The sequence below is a fragment of the Osmerus mordax genome, chromosome 8, assembly GCF_038355195.1.
Source record: "Osmerus mordax isolate fOsmMor3 chromosome 8, fOsmMor3.pri, whole genome shotgun sequence".
Taxonomy (NCBI): Eukaryota; Metazoa; Chordata; class Actinopteri; order Osmeriformes; family Osmeridae; genus Osmerus; species Osmerus mordax.
In genome coordinates this window covers 11403176-11425918 of record NC_090057.1, presented here as the reverse complement: position 1 = coordinate 11425918, position 22743 = coordinate 11403176, and the positions used below count along the sequence as shown (strand labels likewise).

General features: G+C 39.9%; 1 protein-coding gene and 1 pseudogene across 1 annotated transcript; both read left to right on the top strand.

Moving 5' to 3' along the window:
- Positions 1 to 2029: 2029 nt before the first annotated feature.
- LOC136947648 (zinc finger protein 91-like) lies at positions 2030 to 21891 on the top strand (annotated as a pseudogene).
- On the top strand, positions 18730 to 19239 carry LOC136947183 (zinc finger protein 239-like; the record flags this gene model as incomplete). Its single annotated transcript, XM_067241071.1, has 1 exon — positions 18730 to 19239. A coding segment is annotated over one exon (510 nt), but the record flags the coding sequence as incomplete, so codon positions are not given.
- Positions 21892 to 22743: the final 852 nt, after the last annotated feature.

Here is a 22743-nt window from a genome sequence, read left to right as displayed (position 1 = left end):
AACTGATTATGTTGAATATGTCTATATTTACTCAGACTTTATTGAAGTCCTGTTGTTCTATGAACTTTCTGCTGTTCTTTCTACATACAAAGTACATGAAAAGTGATAAACCAATAAAGTTGTCTGGTACTCTCAACATTCACTGCAGGATCCACACTGGGGAAAAGCCCCACTTCTGTGAATGCTGTGATAAAGCCTTCTCTAACAAGAGTGATTTGAAGAAACACAGCAGGATCCACACAAGAGGACTTCATTATCACTTGGTTTTAGTCTGTTAGCTTTGTTGGTAAGTGTAAAGCCTTTTGTCAAACAGATTTGAAAAGTGATTTACAAATAAAGTTGTCCGAAATACCTTCTCTGTCTTGGTTGATTTGTTTTGTGACAGTTCACCTAAATAGTATGTTTCCAAACTACTTGTGAACATAGGACAGACGTTACTGACTAACTGTATTTCACTGCATTTTTGACATGTAGACATGTTTACAGAAGTATGTTATTCTCAGCATTGTCCATTGTGCTCATATTCAGGATTGTAATAATAATTCAAAACCAATCTCAACAAACTTGTTTCTTAAGTTTAATACTGTGCTTTATCGCTTGGTACGTTTTTACGTTACAATAGTGGATAGGATCCTGACACTGGAAGACCAAAACAGGTTGTTTTTATTCCAAATAACACACCATTTAGGATTACGGGCTTATGGGCTGGTTTATGGGTTGGCTTATGGCCTTGAAGATGTGAAGGAGTTCACCTTTACACTTCAAGTATCATAGAAAAAGATTTGCTCAATTGGATACCAAAATAGTCAGAAGCTATTTCCATAATTACTTGTCCTAAACAAACATCCTGAATAATGTTGCTGATGACCAGTGCAATGCACACTGATCTTAATCCATTGTAGAGTACGGACACACATTCTCTGTATTTACATTCGCAAGTCGAGGGTCATGAGACTGAATGGTTGTAAAACAAAGGGGTTAATTGTCCTATTTACCAGATGATAGCCTGATAACAGGGCAGTTTACACATTTATCTCCTACCTCACTGGGATGTTCTCATACAAACTGTATTTTATCCTCCAAGTTAGTTTAGATTTGATCTCATTAGACTATTGCATAACTTGCCGTGTGTCTATAATATAAAGTTAGATAAAGTTCCACTTTGTTTGGGTTAAATGAACGTCTTCAGATGTTCAATTTGAATCCAGGAGAGAAGTTACTAACAAAGAAGTGGAAACCATGAAAGTTTTCATATTTGACTCAAGTTCCTCTAAGAATACAAAATGTCACCTTATTCAACTGTCTATGGCTGGCTGCCATATTAGATACACACATAAGAAAAGCGCATGCTGTGGCTTCAATATAAGTTGAGTGCACAAAAACCACTGGTAAATTATTTTCTAGGTTGTAATTCTACGTTTTTAAATAGAAAATGAGACACATGCAATAGAGAATATTATTACTGAATTATTTAAAATTTTGCAATTCTAATCCCAAATCTAATAAATGCAAAGAGTATTATTAATTTGCATGAAATGCTTGTGTAGTAACTAATTCTATATTATTATTTTGAAGAAAATCTAATTATTAGAAGGAGGTGTATGCCAGAGATAAGGTTTTTATCACAGTGTTACATGTTTCTCCAGACAAAATAAACCTGAGAAACATACACCTTTCATTAAATGATCACCATTACATATGCAAAGTGGGCATTATGATAGACAAAATATTTCCTTTAGATGTAAAATCTGAGTTCTCATTAACATGGAGCTGTTTTCTCCAGATCCCCCATTGGCCAACCATACTTGATTGTGGGCGGAGACTTGACTAAGAAGACATCATATAGCTCCAGAGAGACTCAACCAGAGAGACTACAGAGAGAGACTGAACCAGAGACAGCAGTTCCCAGAGAGAGGATCAACCAGAAAGAGCAGTGACCACAGCAGAAATAAGCTTCTAGAGACTAGATCCAAGACAGGATCCAGAGAGACTAGACAGAGAACAAAGAGAGACCAGAGTTATGGAGACACATCACTGTGACACCTGTGGGAAGAGCCTTTCCTCATCCAGTAGCCTCAAGACCCACATGATGATCCACACTGGAGAGAAGCCCTACAGCTGTGACCTCTGTGGTAAAACCTTTAGCCAGGCTGGCAACTTAAGAGGTCACCGCAGGATCCACACTGATGAGAAACCCTACAGCTGTGACCTCTGTGGTAAAAGCTTTAGCCAGGCTTGCCATTTCACTGTTCACCGCAGGATCCACACTGGAGAGAAGCCCTACAACTGCGACTTCTGTGGTAAAACCTTTAGCCGTGCTGGAAATCTCAACAATCACTGCAGGATCCACACGGGAGAGAAGCCCTACAGCTGTGACCTCTGTGATAAAACCTTTAGCATGGCTGGTACTCTCAACAATCACCGCAGGATCCACAATGAAGAGAAGCCCTACAGCTGTGACCTCTGTGGTAAAACCTTTAGCCGGGCTGGTACTCTCAACATTCACTGCATGATCCACACTGGAGAGAAGCCCTACAACTGTGAATGCTGTGATAAAGCCTTCTCTACCTCAAGTGCTTTGAAGAAACACAGCAGAACCCACACTGGATAGAAGACCTTCAGCTGTGACTTCTGTGGTAAAACCTTTAGCTTGGCTGGTAATCTTAACATTCACCGCAGGATCCACACAGGAGAGTAGCCCCACAACTGTGAATAGTGTGATGAAGTCTTCTCTACCTCAGGTGGGTTGAAGAAACACAGCAGGATCCACATAGGAGAAAAGCCCTACAGCTGTGACCACATTTAGTCATTTAGCAGGAGAGAATCCCTACAACTGCCGACACTGTGACTACTCAGGTAAAACAAATGGCAATCTGAAGAGTCATCTGCGTATCCACAATAGAAAACCCCAAAGCAGTGATGTCTAGGGCCAAGCTGTCCCAGCAGTCACCACCTGAGAGAACTTCTGTATGACCCACAGCTGGAAGAACTACTGACCTACCGGAACAGCACATGCAGTAACACCAGATCTACAGTCAAATATGACTTGGTGGTTCTGATGTAGAGGGTTACTGTGTCTCTCACCAAGTGATCATTTGCTAGGGTTTTTCAGACCATACTGAATATATTTCAAACAATACTAACTGATTATGTTGAATATGTCTATATTTACTCAGACTTTATTGAAGTCCTGTTGTTCTATGAACTTTCTGCTGTTCTTTCTACATACAAAGTACATGAAAAGTGATAAACCAATAAAGTTGTCTGGTACTCTCAACATTCCCTGCAGGATCCACACTGGGGAAAAGCCCCACTTCTGTGAATGCTGTGATAAAGCCTTCTCTAACAAGAGTGATTTGAAGAAACACAGCAGGATCCACACAAGAGGACTTCATTATCACTTGGTTTTAGTCTGTTAGCTTTGTTGGTAAGTGTAAAGCCTTTTGTCAAACTGATTTGAAAAGTGATTTACAAATAAAGTTGTCCGAAATACCTTCTCTGTCTTGGTTGATTTGTTTTGTGACAGTTCACCTAAATAGTATGTTTCCAAACTACTTGTGAACATAGGACAGACGTTACTGACTAACTGTATTTCACTGCATTTTTGACATGTAGACATGTTTACAGAAGTATGTTATTCTCAGCATTGTCCATTGTGCTCATATTCAGGATTGTAATAATAATTCAAAACCAATCTCAACAAACTTGTTTCTTAAGTTTAATACTGTGCTTTATCGCTTGGTACGTTTTTACGTTACAATAGTGGATAGGATCCTGACACTGGAAGACCAAAACAGGTTGTTTTTATTCCAAATAACACACCATTTAGGATTACGGGCTTATGGGCTGGTTTATGGGTTGGCTTATGGCCTTGAAGATGTGAAGGAGTTCACCTTTACACTTCAAGTATCATAGAAAAAGATTTGCTCAATTGGATACCAAAATAGTCAGAAGCTATTTCCATAATTACTTGTCCTAAACAAACATCCTGAATAATGTTGCTGATGACCAGTGCAATGCACACTGATCTTAATCCATTGTAGAGTACGGACACACATTCTCTGTATTTACATTCGCAAGTCGAGGGTCATGAGACTGAATGGTTGTAAAACAAAGGGGTTAATTGTCCTATTTACCAGATGATAGCCTGATAACAGGGCAGTTTACACATTTATCTCCTACCTCACTGGGATGTTCTCATACAAACTGTATTTTATCCTCCAAGTTAGTTTAGATTTGATCTCATTAGACTATTGCATAGCCTGCTGTGTGTCTATAATATAAAGTTAGATAAAGTTCCACTTTGTTTGGGTTAAATGAACGTCTTCAGAGGTTCAATTTGAATCCAGGAGAGAAGTTACTAACAAAGAAGTGGAAACCATGAAAGTTTTCACATTTGAGTCAAGTTCCTCTAAGAATACAAAATGTCACCTTAATCAACTGTCTATGGCTGGCTGCCATATTAGACACACACATAAGAAAAGCGCATGCTGTGGCGTCAATATAAGTTGAGTGCACAAAAACCACTGGTAAATTATTTTCTAGGTTGTAATTCTAAGTTTTTAAATAGAAAATGAGACACATGCAATAGAGAATATTATTACTGAATTATTTACAATTTTGCAATTCCAATCCCAAATCTAACAAATGCAAAGAGTATTATTAATTTGCATGAAATGCTTGTGTAGTAACTAATTCTATATTATTATTTTGAAGAAAATCTAATTATTAGAAGGAGGTGTTGTATGCCAGAGATAAGGTTTTTATCACAGTGTTACATGTTTGTCCAGACAAAATAAACCTGAGAAACATACACCTCTCATTAAATGATCTCCATTACATATGCAGAGTGGACATTATGACAGACAAAAGATTTCCTTTATATGTAAAATCTGAGTTCTCATTAACATGGAGCTGTTTGTTTCCTCCAGATCCCCCATTGGCCAACCATACTTGATTGTGGGCGGAGACTTGACTAAGAAGACATCATATAGCTCCAGAGAGACTCAACCAGAGAGACTACAGAGAGAGACTGAACCAGAGACAGCAGTTCCCAGAGAGAGGATCAACCAGAAAGAGCAGTGACCACAGCAGAAATAAGCTTCTAGAGACTAGATCCAAGACAGGATCCAGAGAGACTAGACAGAGAACAAAGAGAGACCAGAGTTATGGAGACACATCACTGTGACACCTGTGGGAAGAGCCTTTCCTCATCCAGTAGCCTCAAGACCCACATGATGATCCACACTGGAGAGAAGCCCTACAGCTGTGACCTCTGTGGTAAAACCTTTAGCCAGGCTGGCAACTTAAGAGGTCACCGCAGGATCCACACTGATGAGAAACCCTACAGCTGTGACCTCTGTGGTAAAAGCTTTAGCCAGGCTTGCCATTTCACTTTTCACCGCAGGATCCACACTGGAGAGAAGCCCTACAACTGCGACTTCTGTGGTAAAACCTTTAGCCGTGCTGGAAATCTCAACATTCACTGCAGGATCCACACTGGGGAAAAGCCTCACACCTGTGAATGCTGTGATAAAGCCTTCTCTAACAAGGGTGATTTGAAGAAACACAGCAGGATCCACACAGGAGAGAGGCCCTACAGATGTAACTTCTGTGGGAAAACCTTTAACCGGGCTGATACTCTCAACATTCACTGCAGGATCCACACTGGGGAAAAGCCCCACTTCTGTGAATGCTGTGATAAAGCCTTCTCTAACAAGAGTGATTTGAAGAAACACAGCAGGATCCACACAAGAGGACTTCATTATCACTTGGTTTTAGTCTGTTAGCTTTGTTGGTAAGTGTAAAGCCTTTTGTCAAACTGATTTGAAAAGTGATTTACAAATAAAGTTGTCCGAAATACCTTCTCTGTCTTGGTTGATTTGTTTTGTGACAGTTCACCTAAATAGTATGTTTCCAAACTACTTGTGAACATAGGACAGACGTTACTGACTAACTGTATTTCACTGCATTTTTGACATGTAGACATGTTTACAGAAGTATGTTATTCTCAGCATTGTCCATTGTGCTCATATTCAGGATTGTAATAATAATTCAAAACCAATCTCAACAAACTTGTTTCTTAAGTTTAATACTGTGCTTTATCGCTTGGTACGTTTTTACGTTACAATAGTGGATAGGATCCTGACACTGGAAGACCAAAACAGGTTGTTTTTATTCCAAATAACACACCATTTAGGATTACGGGCTTATGGGCTGGTTTATGGGTTGGCTTATGGCCTTGAAGATGTGAAGGAGTTCACCTTTACACTTCAAGTATCATAGAAAAAGATTTGCTCAATTGGATACCAAAATAGTCAGAAGCTATTTCCATAATTACTTGTCCTAAACAAACATCCTGAATAATGTTGCTGATGACCAGTGCAATGCACACTGATCTTAATCCATTGTAGAGTACGGACACACATTCTCTGTATTTACATTCGCAAGTCGAGGGTCATGAGACTGAATGGTTGTAAAACAAAGGGGTTAATTGTCCTATTTACCAGATGATAGCCTGATAACAGGGCAGTTTACACATTTATCTCCTACCTCACTGGGATGTTCTCATACAAACTGTATTTTATCCTCCAAGTTAGTTTAGATTTGATCTCATTAGACTATTGCATAGCCTGCTGTGTGTCTATAATATAAAGTTAGATAAAGTTCCACTTTGTTTGGGTTAAATGAACGTCTTCAGAGGTTCAATTTGAATCCAGGAGAGAAGTTACTAACAAAGAAGTGGAAACCATGAAAGTTTTCACATTTGAGTCAAGTTCCTCTAAGAATACAAAATGTCACCTTAATCAACTGTCTATGGCTGGCTGCCATATTAGACACACACATAAGAAAAGCGCATGCTGTGGCGTCAATATAAGTTGAGTGCACAAAAACCACTGGTAAATTATTTTCTAGGTTGTAATTCTAAGTTTTTAAATAGAAAATGAGACACATGCAATAGAGAATATTATTACTGAATTATTTACAATTTTGCAATTCCAATCCCAAATCTAACAAATGCAAAGAGTATTATTAATTTGCATGAAATGCTTGTGTAGTAACTAATTCTATATTATTATTTTGAAGAAAATCTAATTATTAGAAGGAGGTGTTGTATGCCAGAGATAAGGTTTTTATCACAGTGTTACATGTTTGTCCAGACAAAATAAACCTGAGAAACATACACCTCTCATTAAATGATCTCCATTACATATGCAGAGTGGACATTATGACAGACAAAAGATTTCCTTTATATGTAAAATCTGAGTTCTCATTAACATGGAGCTGTTTGTTTCCTCCAGATCCCCCATTGGCCAACCATACTTGATTGTGGGCGGAGACTTGACTAAGAAGACATCATATAGCTCCAGAGAGACTCAACCAGAGAGACTACAGAGAGAGACTGAACCAGAGACAGCAGTTCCCAGAGAGAGGATCAACCAGAAAGAGCAGTGACCACAGCAGAAATAAGCTTCTAGAGACTAGATCCAAGACAGGATCCAGAGAGACTAGACAGAGAACAAAGAGAGACCAGAGTTATGGAGACACATCACTGTGACACCTGTGGGAAGAGCCTTTCCTCATCCAGTAGCCTCAAGACCCACATGATGATCCACACTGGAGAGAAGCCCTACAGCTGTGACCTCTGTGGTAAAACCTTTAGCCAGGCTGGCAACTTAAGAGGTCACCGCAGGATCCACACTGATGAGAAACCCTACAGCTGTGACCTCTGTGGTAAAAGCTTTAGCCAGGCTTGCCATTTCACTGTTCACCGCAGGATCCACACTGGAGAGAAGCCCTACAACTGCGACTTCTGTGGTAAAACCTTTAGCCGTGCTGGAAATCTCAACATTCACTGCAGGATCCACACTGGGGAAAAGCCCTACAGCTGTGAACTCTGTGGCAAAACCTTTAGCCGGGTTGATACTCTAAACAATCACTGCAGGATCCACACGGGAGAGAAGCCCTACAGCTGTGACCTCTGTGATAAAACCTTTAGCATGGCTGGTACTCTCAACAATCACCGCAGGATCCACAATGAAGAGAAGCCCTACAGCTGTGACCTCTGTGGTAAAACCTTTAGCCGGGCTGGTACTCTCAACATTCACTGCATGATCCACACTGGAGAGAAGCCCTACAACTGTGAATGCTGTGATAAAGCCTTCTCTACCTCAAGTGCTTTGAAGAAACACAGCAGAACCCACACTGGATAGAAGACCTTCAGCTGTGACTTCTGTGGTAAAACCTTTAGCTTGGCTGGTAATCTTAACATTCACCGCAGGATCCACACAGGAGAGTAGCCCCACAACTGTGAATACTGTGATGAAGTCTTCTCTACCTCAGGTGGGTTGAAGAAACACAGCAGGATCCACATAGGAGAAAAGCCCTACAGCTGTGACCACATTTAGTCATTTAGCAGGAGAGAATCCCTACAACTGCCGACACTGTGACTACTCAGGTAAAACAAATGGCAATCTGAAGAGTCATCTGCGTATCCACAATAGAAAACCCCAAAGCAGTGATGTCTAGGGCCAAGCTGTCCCAGCAGTCACCACCTGAGAGAACTTCTGTATGACCCACAGCTGGAAGAACTACTGACCTACCGGAACAGCACATGCAGTAACACCAGATCTACAGTCAAATATGACTTGGTGGTTCTGATGTAGAGGGTTACTGTGTCTCTCACCAAGTGATCATTTGCTAGGGTTTTTCAGACCATACTGAATATATTTCAAACAATACTAACTGATTATGTTGAATATGTCTATATTTACTCAGACTTTATTGAAGTCCTGTTGTTCTATGAACTTTCTGCTGTTCTTTCTACATACAAAGTACATGAAAAGTGATAAACCAATAAAGTTGTCTGGTACTCTCAACATTCACTGCAGGATCCACACTGGGGAAAAGCCCCACTTCTGTGAATGCTGTGATAAAGCCTTCTCTAACAAGAGTGATTTGAAGAAACACAGCAGGATCCACACAAGAGGACTTCATTATCACTTGGTTTTAGTCTGTTAGCTTTGTTGGTAAGTGTAAAGCCTTTTGTCAAACAGATTTGAAAAGTGATTTACAAATAAAGTTGTCCGAAATACCTTCTCTGTCTTGGTTGATTTGTTTTGTGACAGTTCACCTAAATAGTATGTTTCCAAACTACTTGTGAACATAGGACAGACGTTACTGACTAACTGTATTTCACTGCATTTTTGACATGTAGACATGTTTACAGAAGTATGTTATTCTCAGCATTGTCCATTGTGCTCATATTCAGGATTGTAATAATAATTCAAAACCAATCTCAACAAACTTGTTTCTTAAGTTTAATACTGTGCTTTATCGCTTGGTACGTTTTTACGTTACAATAGTGGATAGGATCCTGACACTGGAAGACCAAAACAGGTTGTTTTTATTCCAAATAACACACCATTTAGGATTACGGGCTTATGGGCTGGTTTATGGGTTGGCTTATGGCCTTGAAGATGTGAAGGAGTTCACCTTTACACTTCAAGTATCATAGAAAAAGATTTGCTCAATTGGATACCAAAATAGTCAGAAGCTATTTCCATAATTACTTGTCCTAAACAAACATCCTGAATAATGTTGCTGATGACCAGTGCAATGCACACTGATCTTAATCCATTGTAGAGTACGGACACACATTCTCTGTATTTACATTCGCAAGTCGAGGGTCATGAGACTGAATGGTTGTAAAACAAAGGGGTTAATTGTCCTATTTACCAGATGATAGCCTGATAACAGGGCAGTTTACACATTTATCTCCTACCTCACTGGGATGTTCTCATACAAACTGTATTTTATCCTCCAAGTTAGTTTAGATTTGATCTCATTAGACTATTGCATAGCCTGCTGTGTGTCTATAATATAAAGTTAGATAAAGTTCCACTTTGTTTGGGTTAAATGAACGTCTTCAGAGGTTCAATTTGAATCCAGGAGAGAAGTTACTAACAAAGAAGTGGAAACCATGAAAGTTTTCACATTTGAGTCAAGTTCCTCTAAGAATACAAAATGTCACCTTAATCAACTGTCTATGGCTGGCTGCCATATTAGACACACACATAAGAAAAGCGCATGCTGTGGCGTCAATATAAGTTGAGTGCACAAAAACCACTGGTAAATTATTTTCTAGGTTGTAATTCTAAGTTTTTAAATAGAAAATGAGACACATGCAATAGAGAATATTATTACTGAATTATTTACAATTTTGCAATTCCAATCCCAAATCTAACAAATGCAAAGAGTATTATTAATTTGCATGAAATGCTTGTGTAGTAACTAATTCTATATTATTATTTTGAAGAAAATCTAATTATTAGAAGGAGGTGTTGTATGCCAGAGATAAGGTTTTTATCACAGTGTTACATGTTTGTCCAGACAAAATAAACCTGAGAAACATACACCTCTCATTAAATGATCTCCATTACATATGCAGAGTGGACATTATGACAGACAAAAGATTTCCTTTATATGTAAAATCTGAGTTCTCATTAACATGGAGCTGTTTGTTTCCTCCAGATCCCCCATTGGCCAACCATACTTGATTGTGGGCGGAGACTTGACTAAGAAGACATCATATAGCTCCAGAGAGACTCAACCAGAGAGACTACAGAGAGAGACTGAACCAGAGACAGCAGTTCCCAGAGAGAGGATCAACCAGAAAGAGCAGTGACCACAGCAGAAATAAGCTTCTAGAGACTAGATCCAAGACAGGATCCAGAGAGACTAGACAGAGAACAAAGAGAGACCAGAGTTATGGAGACACATCACTGTGACACCTGTGGGAAGAGCCTTTCCTCATCCAGTAGCCTCAAGACCCACATGATGATCCACACTGGAGAGAAGCCCTACAGCTGTGACCTCTGTGGTAAAACCTTTAGCCAGGCTGGCAACTTAAGAGGTCACCGCAGGATCCACACTGATGAGAAACCCTACAGCTGTGACCTCTGTGGTAAAAGCTTTAGCCAGGCTTGCCATTTCACTGTTCACCGCAGGATCCACACTGGAGAGAAGCCCTACAACTGCGACTTCTGTGGTAAAACCTTTAGCCGTGCTGGAAATCTCAACATTCACTGCAGGATCCACACTGGGGAAAAGCCTCACACCTGTGAATGCTGTGATAAAGCCTTCTCTAACAAGGGTGATTTGAAGAAACACAGCAGGATCCACACAGGAGAGAGGCCCTACAGATGTAACTTCTGTGGGAAAACCTTTAACCGGGCTGATACTCTCAACATTCACTGCAGGATCCACACTGGGGAAAAGCCCCACTTCTGTGAATGCTGTGATAAAGCCTTCTCTAACAAGAGTGATTTGAAGAAACACAGCAGGATCCACACAAGAGGACTTCATTATCACTTGGTTTTAGTCTGTTAGCTTTGTTGGTAAGTGTAAAGCCTTTTGTCAAACAGATTTGAAAAGTGATTTACAAATAAAGTTGTCCGAAATACCTTCTCTGTCTTGGTTGATTTGTTTTGTGACAGTTCACCTAAATAGTATGTTTCCAAACTACTTGTGAACATAGGACAGACGTTACTGACTAACTGTATTTCACTGCATTTTTGACATGTAGACATGTTTACAGAAGTATGTTATTCTCAGCATTGTCCATTGTGCTCATATTCAGGATTGTAATAATAATTCAAAACCAATCTCAACAAACTTGTTTCTTAAGTTTAATACTGTGCTTTATCGCTTGGTACGTTTTTACGTTACAATAGTGGATAGGATCCTGACACTGGAAGACCAAAACAGGTTGTTTTTATTCCAAATAACACACCATTTAGGATTACGGGCTTATGGGCTGGTTTATGGGTTGGCTTATGGCCTTGAAGATGTGAAGGAGTTCACCTTTACACTTCAAGTATCATAGAAAAAGATTTGCTCAATTGGATACCAAAATAGTCAGAAGCTATTTCCATAATTACTTGTCCTAAACAAACATCCTGAATAATGTTGCTGATGACCAGTGCAATGCACACTGATCTTAATCCATTGTAGAGTACGGACACACATTCTCTGTATTTACATTCGCAAGTCGAGGGTCATGAGACTGAATGGTTGTAAAACAAAGGGGTTAATTGTCCTATTTACCAGATGATAGCCTGATAACAGGGCAGTTTACACATTTATCTCCTACCTCACTGGGATGTTCTCATACAAACTGTATTTTATCCTCCAAGTTAGTTTAGATTTGATCTCATTAGACTATTGCATAGCCTGCTGTGTGTCTATAATATAAAGTTAGATAAAGTTCCACTTTGTTTGGGTTAAATGAACGTCTTCAGAGGTTCAATTTGAATCCAGGAGAGAAGTTACTAACAAAGAAGTGGAAACCATGAAAGTTTTCACATTTGAGTCAAGTTCCTCTAAGAATACAAAATGTCACCTTAATCAACTGTCTATGGCTGGCTGCCATATTAGACACACACATAAGAAAAGCGCATGCTGTGGCGTCAATATAAGTTGAGTGCACAAAAACCACTGGTAAATTATTTTCTAGGTTGTAATTCTAAGTTTTTAAATAGAAAATGAGACACATGCAATAGAGAATATTATTACTGAATTATTTACAATTTTGCAATTCCAATCCCAAATCTAACAAATGCAAAGAGTATTATTAATTTGCATGAAATGCTTGTGTAGTAACTAATTCTATATTATTATTTTGAAGAAAATCTAATTATTAGAAGGAGGTGTTGTATGCCAGAGATAAGGTTTTTATCACAGTGTTACATGTTTGTCCAGACAAAATAAACCTGAGAAACATACACCTCTCATTAAATGATCTCCATTACATATGCAGAGTGGACATTATGACAGACAAAAGATTTCCTTTATATGTAAAATCTGAGTTCTCATTAACATGGAGCTGTTTGTTTCCTCCAGATCCCCCATTGGCCAACCATACTTGATTGTGGGCGGAGACTTGACTAAGAAGACATCATATAGCTCCAGAGAGACTCAACCAGAGAGACTACAGAGAGAGACTGAACCAGAGACAGCAGTTCCCAGAGAGAGGATCAACCAGAAAGAGCAGTGACCACAGCAGAAATAAGCTTCTAGAGACTAGATCCAAGACAGGATCCAGAGAGACTAGACAGAGAACAAAGAGAGACCAGAGTTATGGAGACACATCACTGTGACACCTGTGGGAAGAGCCTTTCCTCATCCAGTAGCCTCAAGACCCACATGATGATCCACACTGGAGAGAAGCCCTACAGCTGTGACCTCTGTGGTAAAACCTTTAGCCAGGCTGGCAACTTAAGAGGTCACCGCAGGATCCACACTGATGAGAAACCCTACAGCTGTGACCTCTGTGGTAAAAGCTTTAGCCAGGCTTGCCATTTCACTGTTCACCGCAGGATCCACACTGGAGAGAAGCCCTACAACTGCGACTTCTGTGGTAAAACCTTTAGCCGTGCTGGAAATCTCAACATTCACTGCAGGATCCACACTGGGGAAAAGCCTCACACCTGTGAATGCTGTGATAAAGCCTTCTCTAACAAGGGTGATTTGAAGAAACACAGCAGGATCCACACAGGAGAGAGGCCCTACAGATGTAACTTCTGTGGGAAAACCTTTAACCGGGCTGATACTCTCAACATTCACTGCAGGATCCACACTGGGGAAAAGCCCCACTTCTGTGAATGCTGTGATAAAGCCTTCTCTAACAAGAGTGATTTGAAGAAACACAGCAGGATCCACACAAGAGGACTTCATTATCACTTGGTTTTAGTCTGTTAGCTTTGTTGGTAAGTGTAAAGCCTTTTGTCAAACTGATTTGAAAAGTGATTTACAAATAAAGTTGTCCGAAATACCTTCTCTGTCTTGGTTGATTTGTTTTGTGACAGTTCACCTAAATAGTATGTTTCCAAACTACTTGTGAACATAGGACAGACGTTACTGACTAACTGTATTTCACTGCATTTTTGACATGTAGACCTGTTTACAGAAGTATGTTATTCTCAGCATTGTCCATTGTGCTCATATTCAGGATTGTAATAATAATTCAAAACCAATCTCAACAAACTTGTTTCTTAAGTTTAATACTGTGCTTTATCGCTTGGTACGTTTTTACGTTACAATAGTGGATAGGATCCTGACACTGGAAGACCAAAACAGGTTGTTTTTATTCCAAATAACACACCATTTAGGATTACGGGCTTATGGGCTGGTTTATGGGTTGGCTTATGGCCTTGAAGATGTGAAGGAGTTCACCTTTACACTTCAAGTATCATAGAAAAAGATTTGCTCAATTGGATACCAAAATAGTCAGAAGCTATTTCCATAATTACTTGTCCTAAACAAACATCCTGAATAATGTTGCTGATGACCAGTGCAATGCACACTGATCTTAATCCATTGTAGAGTACGGACACACATTCTCTGTATTTACATTCGCAAGTCGAGGGTCATGAGACTGAATGGTTGTAAAACAAAGGGGTTAATTGTCCTATTTACCAGATGATAGCCTGATAACAGGGCAGTTTACACATTTATCTCCTACCTCACTGGGATGTTCTCATACAAACTGTATTTTATCCTCCAAGTTAGTTTAGATTTGATCTCATTAGACTATTGCATAACTTGCCGTGTGTCTATAATATAAAGTTAGATAAAGTTCCACTTTGTTTGGGTTAAATGAACGTCTTCAGATGTTCAATTTGAATCCAGGAGAGAAGTTACTAACAAAGAAGTGGAAACCATGAAAGTTTTCATATTTGACTCAAGTTCCTCTAAGAATACAAAATGTCACCTTATTCAACTGTCTATGGCTGGCTGCCATATTAGATACACACATAAGAAAAGCGCATGCTGTGGCTTCAATATAAGTTGAGTGCACAAAAACCACTGGTAAATTATTTTCTAGGTTGTAATTCTACGTTTTTAAATAGAAAATGAGACACATGCAATAGAGAATATTATTACTGAATTATTTAAAATTTTGCAATTCTAATCCCAAATCTAATAAATGCAAAGAGTATTATTAATTTGCATGAAATGCTTGTGTAGTAACTAATTCTATATTATTATTTTGAAGAAAATCTAATTATTAGAAGGAGGTGTATGCCAGAGATAAGGTTTTTATCACAGTGTTACATGTTTCTCCAGACAAAATAAACCTGAGAAACATACACCTTTCATTAAATGATCACCATTACATATGCAAAGTGGGCATTATGATAGACAAAATATTTCCTTTAGATGTAAAATCTGAGTTCTCATTAACATGGAGCTGTTTTCTCCAGATCCCCCATTGGCCAACCATACTTGATTGTGGGCGGAGACTTGACTAAGAAGACATCATATAGCTCCAGAGAGACTCAACCAGAGAGACTACAGAGAGAGACTGAACCAGAGACAGCAGTTCCCAGAGAGAGGATCAACCAGAAAGAGCAGTGACCACAGCAGAAATAAGCTTCTAGAGACTAGATCCAAGACAGGATCCAGAGAGACTAGACAGAGAACAAAGAGAGACCAGAGTTATGGAGACACATCACTGTGACACCTGTGGGAAGAGCCTTTCCTCATCCAGTAGCCTCAAGACCCACATGATGATCCACACTGGAGAGAAGCCCTACAGCTGTGACCTCTGTGGTAAAACCTTTAGCCAGGCTGGCAACTTAAGAGGTCACCGCAGGATCCACACTGATGAGAAACCCTACAGCTGTGACCTCTGTGGTAAAAGCTTTAGCCAGGCTTGCCATTTCACTGTTCACCGCAGGATCCACACTGGAGAGAAGCCCTACAACTGCGACTTCTGTGGTAAAACCTTTAGCCGTGCTGGAAATCTCAACAATCACTGCAGGATCCACACGGGAGAGAAGCCCTACAGCTGTGACCTCTGTGATAAAACCTTTAGCATGGCTGGTACTCTCAACAATCACCGCAGGATCCACAATGAAGAGAAGCCCTACAGCTGTGACCTCTGTGGTAAAACCTTTAGCCGGGCTGGTACTCTCAACATTCACTGCATGATCCACACTGGAGAGAAGCCCTACAACTGTGAATGCTGTGATAAAGCCTTCTCTACCTCAAGTGCTTTGAAGAAACACAGCAGAACCCACACTGGATAGAAGACCTTCAGCTGTGACTTCTGTGGTAAAACCTTTAGCTTGGCTGGTAATCTTAACATTCACCGCAGGATCCACACAGGAGAGTAGCCCCACAACTGTGAATAGTGTGATGAAGTCTTCTCTACCTCAGGTGGGTTGAAGAAACACAGCAGGATCCACATAGGAGAAAAGCCCTACAGCTGTGACCACATTTAGTCATTTAGCAGGAGAGAATCCCTACAACTGCCGACACTGTGACTACTCAGGTAAAACAAATGGCAATCTGAAGAGTCATCTGCGTATCCACAATAGAAAACCCCAAAGCAGTGATGTCTAGGGCCAAGCTGTCCCAGCAGTCACCACCTGAGAGAACTTCTGTATGACCCACAGCTGGAAGAACTACTGACCTACCGGAACAGCACATGCAGTAACACCAGATCTACAGTCAAATATGACTTGGTGGTTCTGATGTAGAGGGTTACTGTGTCTCTCACCAAGTGATCATTTGCTAGGGTTTTTCAGACCATACTGAATATATTTCAAACAATACTAACTGATTATGTTGAATATGTCTATATTTACTCAGACTTTATTGAAGTCCTGTTGTTCTATGAACTTTCTGCTGTTCTTTCTACATACAAAGTACATGAAAAGTGATAAACCAATAAAGTTGTCTGGTACTCTCAACATTCCCTGCAGGATCCACACTGGGGAAAAGCCCCACTTCTGTGAATGCTGTGATAAAGCCTTCTCTAACAAGAGTGATTTGAAGAAACACAGCAGGATCCACACAAGAGGACTTCATTATCACTTGGTTTTAGTCTGTTAGCTTTGTTGGTAAGTGTAAAGCCTTTTGTCAAACAGATTTGAAAAGTGATTTACAAATAAAGTTGTCCGAAATACCTTCTCTGTCTTGGTTGATTTGTTTTGTGACAGTTCACCTAAATAGTATGTTTCCAAACTACTTGTGAACATAGGACAGACGTTACTGACTAACTGTATTTCACTGCATTTTTGACATGTAGACATGTTTACAGAAGTATGTTATTCTCAGCATTGTCCATTGTGCTCATATTCAGGATTGTAATAATAATTCAAAACCAATCTCAACAAACTTGTTTCTTAAGTTTAATACTGTGCTTTATCGCTTGGTACGTTTTTACGTTACAATAGTGGATAGGATCCTGACACTGGAAGACCAAAACAGGTTGTTTTTATTCCAAATAACACACCATTTAGGATTACGGGCTTATGGGCTGGTTTATGGGTTGGCTTATGGCCTTGAAGATGTGAAGGAGTTCACCTTTACACTTCAAGTATCATAGAAAAAGATTTGCTCAATTGGATACCAAAATAGTCAGAAGCTATTTCCATAATTACTTGTCCTAAACAAACATCCTGAATAATGTTGCTGATGACCAGTGCAATGCACACTGATCTTAATCCATTGTAGAGTACGGACACACATTCTCTGTATTTACATTCGCAAGTCGAGGGTCATGAGACTGAATGGTTGTAAAACAAAGGGGTTAATTGTCCTATTTACCAGATGATAGCCTGATAACAGGGCAGTTTACACATTTATCTCCTACCTCACTGGGATGTTCTCATACAAACTGTATTTTATCCTCCAAGTTAGTTTAGATTTGATCTCATTAGACTATTGCATAGCCTGCTGTGTGTCTATAATATAAAGTTAGATAAAGTTCCACTTTGTTTGGGTTAAATGAACGTCTTCAGAGGTTCAATTTGAATCCAGGAGAGAAGTTACTAACAAAGAAGTGGAAACCATGAAAGTTTTCACATTTGAGTCAAGTTCCTCTAAGAATACAAAATGTCACCTTAATCAACTGTCTATGGCTGGCTGCCATATTAGACACACACATAAGAAAAGCGCATGCTGTGGCGTCAATATAAGTTGAGTGCACAAAAACCACTGGTAAATTATTTTCTAGGTTGTAATTCTAAGTTTTTAAATAGAAAATGAGACACATGCAATAGAGAATATTATTACTGAATTATTTACAATTTTGCAATTCCAATCCCAAATCTAACAAATGCAAAGAGTATTATTAATTTGCATGAAATGCTTGTGTAGTAACTAATTCTATATTATTATTTTGAAGAAAATCTAATTATTAGAAGGAGGTGTTGTATGCCAGAGATAAGGTTTTTATCACAGTGTTACATGTTTGTCCAGACAAAATAAACCTGAGAAACATACACCTCTCATTAAATGATCTCCATTACATATGCAGAGTGGACATTATGACAGACAAAAGATTTCCTTTATATGTAAAATCTGAGTTCTCATTAACATGGAGCTGTTTGTTTCCTCCAGATCCCCCATTGGCCAACCATACTTGATTGTGGGCGGAGACTTGACTAAGAAGACATCATATAGCTCCAGAGAGACTCAACCAGAGAGACTACAGAGAGAGACTGAACCAGAGACAGCAGTTCCCAGAGAGAGGATCAACCAGAAAGAGCAGTGACCACAGCAGAAATAAGCTTCTAGAGACTAGATCCAAGACAGGATCCAGAGAGACTAGACAGAGAACAAAGAGAGACCAGAGTTATGGAGACACATCACTGTGACACCTGTGGGAAGAGCCTTTCCTCATCCAGTAGCCTCAAGACCCACATGATGATCCACACTGGAGAGAAGCCCTACAGCTGTGACCTCTGTGGTAAAACCTTTAGCCAGGCTGGCAACTTAAGAGGTCACCGCAGGATCCACACTGATGAGAAACCCTACAGCTGTGACCTCTGTGGTAAAAGCTTTAGCCAGGCTTGCCATTTCACTTTTCACCGCAGGATCCACACTGGAGAGAAGCCCTACAACTGCGACTTCTGTGGTAAAACCTTTAGCCGTGCTGGAAATCTCAACATTCACTGCAGGATCCACACTGGGGAAAAGCCTCACACCTGTGAATGCTGTGATAAAGCCTTCTCTAACAAGGGTGATTTGAAGAAACACAGCAGGATCCACACAGGAGAGAGGCCCTACAGATGTAACTTCTGTGGGAAAACCTTTAACCGGGCTGATACTCTCAACATTCACTGCAGGATCCACACTGGGGAAAAGCCCCACTTCTGTGAATGCTGTGATAAAGCCTTCTCTAACAAGAGTGATTTGAAGAAACACAGCAGGATCCACACAAGAGGACTTCATTATCACTTGGTTTTAGTCTGTTAGCTTTGTTGGTAAGTGTAAAGCCTTTTGTCAAACTGATTTGAAAAGTGATTTACAAATAAAGTTGTCCGAAATACCTTCTCTGTCTTGGTTGATTTGTTTTGTGACAGTTCACCTAAATAGTATGTTTCCAAACTACTTGTGAACATAGGACAGACGTTACTGACTAACTGTATTTCACTGCATTTTTGACATGTAGACATGTTTACAGAAGTATGTTATTCTCAGCATTGTCCATTGTGCTCATATTCAGGATTGTAATAATAATTCAAAACCAATCTCAACAAACTTGTTTCTTAAGTTTAATACTGTGCTTTATCGCTTGGTACGTTTTTACGTTACAATAGTGGATAGGATCCTGACACTGGAAGACCAAAACAGGTTGTTTTTATTCCAAATAACACACCATTTAGGATTACGGGCTTATGGGCTGGTTTATGGGTTGGCTTATGGCCTTGAAGATGTGAAGGAGTTCACCTTTACACTTCAAGTATCATAGAAAAAGATTTGCTCAATTGGATACCAAAATAGTCAGAAGCTATTTCCATAATTACTTGTCCTAAACAAACATCCTGAATAATGTTGCTGATGACCAGTGCAATGCACACTGATCTTAATCCATTGTAGAGTACGGACACACATTCTCTGTATTTACATTCGCAAGTCGAGGGTCATGAGACTGAATGGTTGTAAAACAAAGGGGTTAATTGTCCTATTTACCAGATGATAGCCTGATAACAGGGCAGTTTACACATTTATCTCCTACCTCACTGGGATGTTCTCATACAAACTGTATTTTATCCTCCAAGTTAGTTTAGATTTGATCTCATTAGACTATTGCATAGCCTGCTGTGTGTCTATAATATAAAGTTAGATAAAGTTCCACTTTGTTTGGGTTAAATGAACGTCTTCAGAGGTTCAATTTGAATCCAGGAGAGAAGTTACTAACAAAGAAGTGGAAACCATGAAAGTTTTCACATTTGAGTCAAGTTCCTCTAAGAATACAAAATGTCACCTTAATCAACTGTCTATGGCTGGCTGCCATATTAGACACACACATAAGAAAAGCGCATGCTGTGGCGTCAATATAAGTTGAGTGCACAAAAACCACTGGTAAATTATTTTCTAGGTTGTAATTCTAAGTTTTTAAATAGAAAATGAGACACATGCAATAGAGAATATTATTACTGAATTATTTACAATTTTGCAATTCCAATCCCAAATCTAACAAATGCAAAGAGTATTATTAATTTGCATGAAATGCTTGTGTAGTAACTAATTCTATATTATTATTTTGAAGAAAATCTAATTATTAGAAGGAGGTGTTGTATGCCAGAGATAAGGTTTTTATCACAGTGTTACATGTTTGTCCAGACAAAATAAACCTGAGAAACATACACCTCTCATTAAATGATCTCCATTACATATGCAGAGTGGACATTATGACAGACAAAAGATTTCCTTTATATGTAAAATCTGAGTTCTCATTAACATGGAGCTGTTTGTTTCCTCCAGATCCCCCATTGGCCAACCATACTTGATTGTGGGCGGAGACTTGACTAAGAAGACATCATATAGCTCCAGAGAGACTCAACCAGAGAGACTACAGAGAGAGACTGAACCAGAGACAGCAGTTCCCAGAGAGAGGATCAACCAGAAAGAGCAGTGACCACAGCAGAAATAAGCTTCTAGAGACTAGATCCAAGACAGGATCCAGAGAGACTAGACAGAGAACAAAGAGAGACCAGAGTTATGGAGACACATCACTGTGACACCTGTGGGAAGAGCCTTTCCTCATCCAGTAGCCTCAAGACCCACATGATGATCCACACTGGAGAGAAGCCCTACAGCTGTGACCTCTGTGGTAAAACCTTTAGCCAGGCTGGCAACTTAAGAGGTCACCGCAGGATCCACACTGATGAGAAACCCTACAGCTGTGACCTCTGTGGTAAAAGCTTTAGCCAGGCTTGCCATTTCACTGTTCACCGCAGGATCCACACTGGAGAGAAGCCCTACAACTGCGACTTCTGTGGTAAAACCTTTAGCCGTGCTGGAAATCTCAACATTCACTGCAGGATCCACACTGGGGAAAAGCCCTACAGCTGTGAACTCTGTGGCAAAACCTTTAGCCGGGTTGATACTCTAAACAATCACTGCAGGATCCACACGGGAGAGAAGCCCTACAGCTGTGACCTCTGTGATAAAACCTTTAGCATGGCTGGTACTCTCAACAATCACCGCAGGATCCACAATGAAGAGAAGCCCTACAGCTGTGACCTCTGTGGTAAAACCTTTAGCCGGGCTGGTACTCTCAACATTCACTGCATGATCCACACTGGAGAGAAGCCCTACAACTGTGAATGCTGTGATAAAGCCTTCTCTACCTCAAGTGCTTTGAAGAAACACAGCAGAACCCACACTGGATAGAAGACCTTCAGCTGTGACTTCTGTGGTAAAACCTTTAGCTTGGCTGGTAATCTTAACATTCACCGCAGGATCCACACAGGAGAGTAGCCCCACAACTGTGAATACTGTGATGAAGTCTTCTCTACCTCAGGTGGGTTGAAGAAACACAGCAGGATCCACATAGGAGAAAAGCCCTACAGCTGTGACCACATTTAGTCATTTAGCAGGAGAGAATCCCTACAACTGCCGACACTGTGACTACTCAGGTAAAACAAATGGCAATCTGAAGAGTCATCTGCGTATCCACAATAGAAAACCCCAAAGCAGTGATGTCTAGGGCCAAGCTGTCCCAGCAGTCACCACCTGAGAGAACTTCTGTATGACCCACAGCTGGAAGAACTACTGACCTACCGGAACAGCACATGCAGTAACACCAGATCTACAGTCAAATATGACTTGGTGGTTCTGATGTAGAGGGTTACTGTGTCTCTCACCAAGTGATCATTTGCTAGGGTTTTTCAGACCATACTGAATATATTTCAAACAATACTAACTGATTATGTTGAATATGTCTATATTTACTCAGACTTTATTGAAGTCCTGTTGTTCTATGAACTTTCTGCTGTTCTTTCTACATACAAAGTACATGAAAAGTGATAAACCAATAAAGTTGTCTGGTACTCTCAACATTCACTGCAGGATCCACACTGGGGAAAAGCCCCACTTCTGTGAATGCTGTGATAAAGCCTTCTCTAACAAGAGTGATTTGAAGAAACACAGCAGGATCCACACAAGAGGACTTCATTATCACTTGGTTTTAGTCTGTTAGCTTTGTTGGTAAGTGTAAAGCCTTTTGTCAAACAGATTTGAAAAGTGATTTACAAATAAAGTTGTCCGAAATACCTTCTCTGTCTTGGTTGATTTGTTTTGTGACAGTTCACCTAAATAGTATGTTTCCAAACTACTTGTGAACATAGGACAGACGTTACTGACTAACTGTATTTCACTGCATTTTTGACATGTAGACATGTTTACAGAAGTATGTTATTCTCAGCATTGTCCATTGTG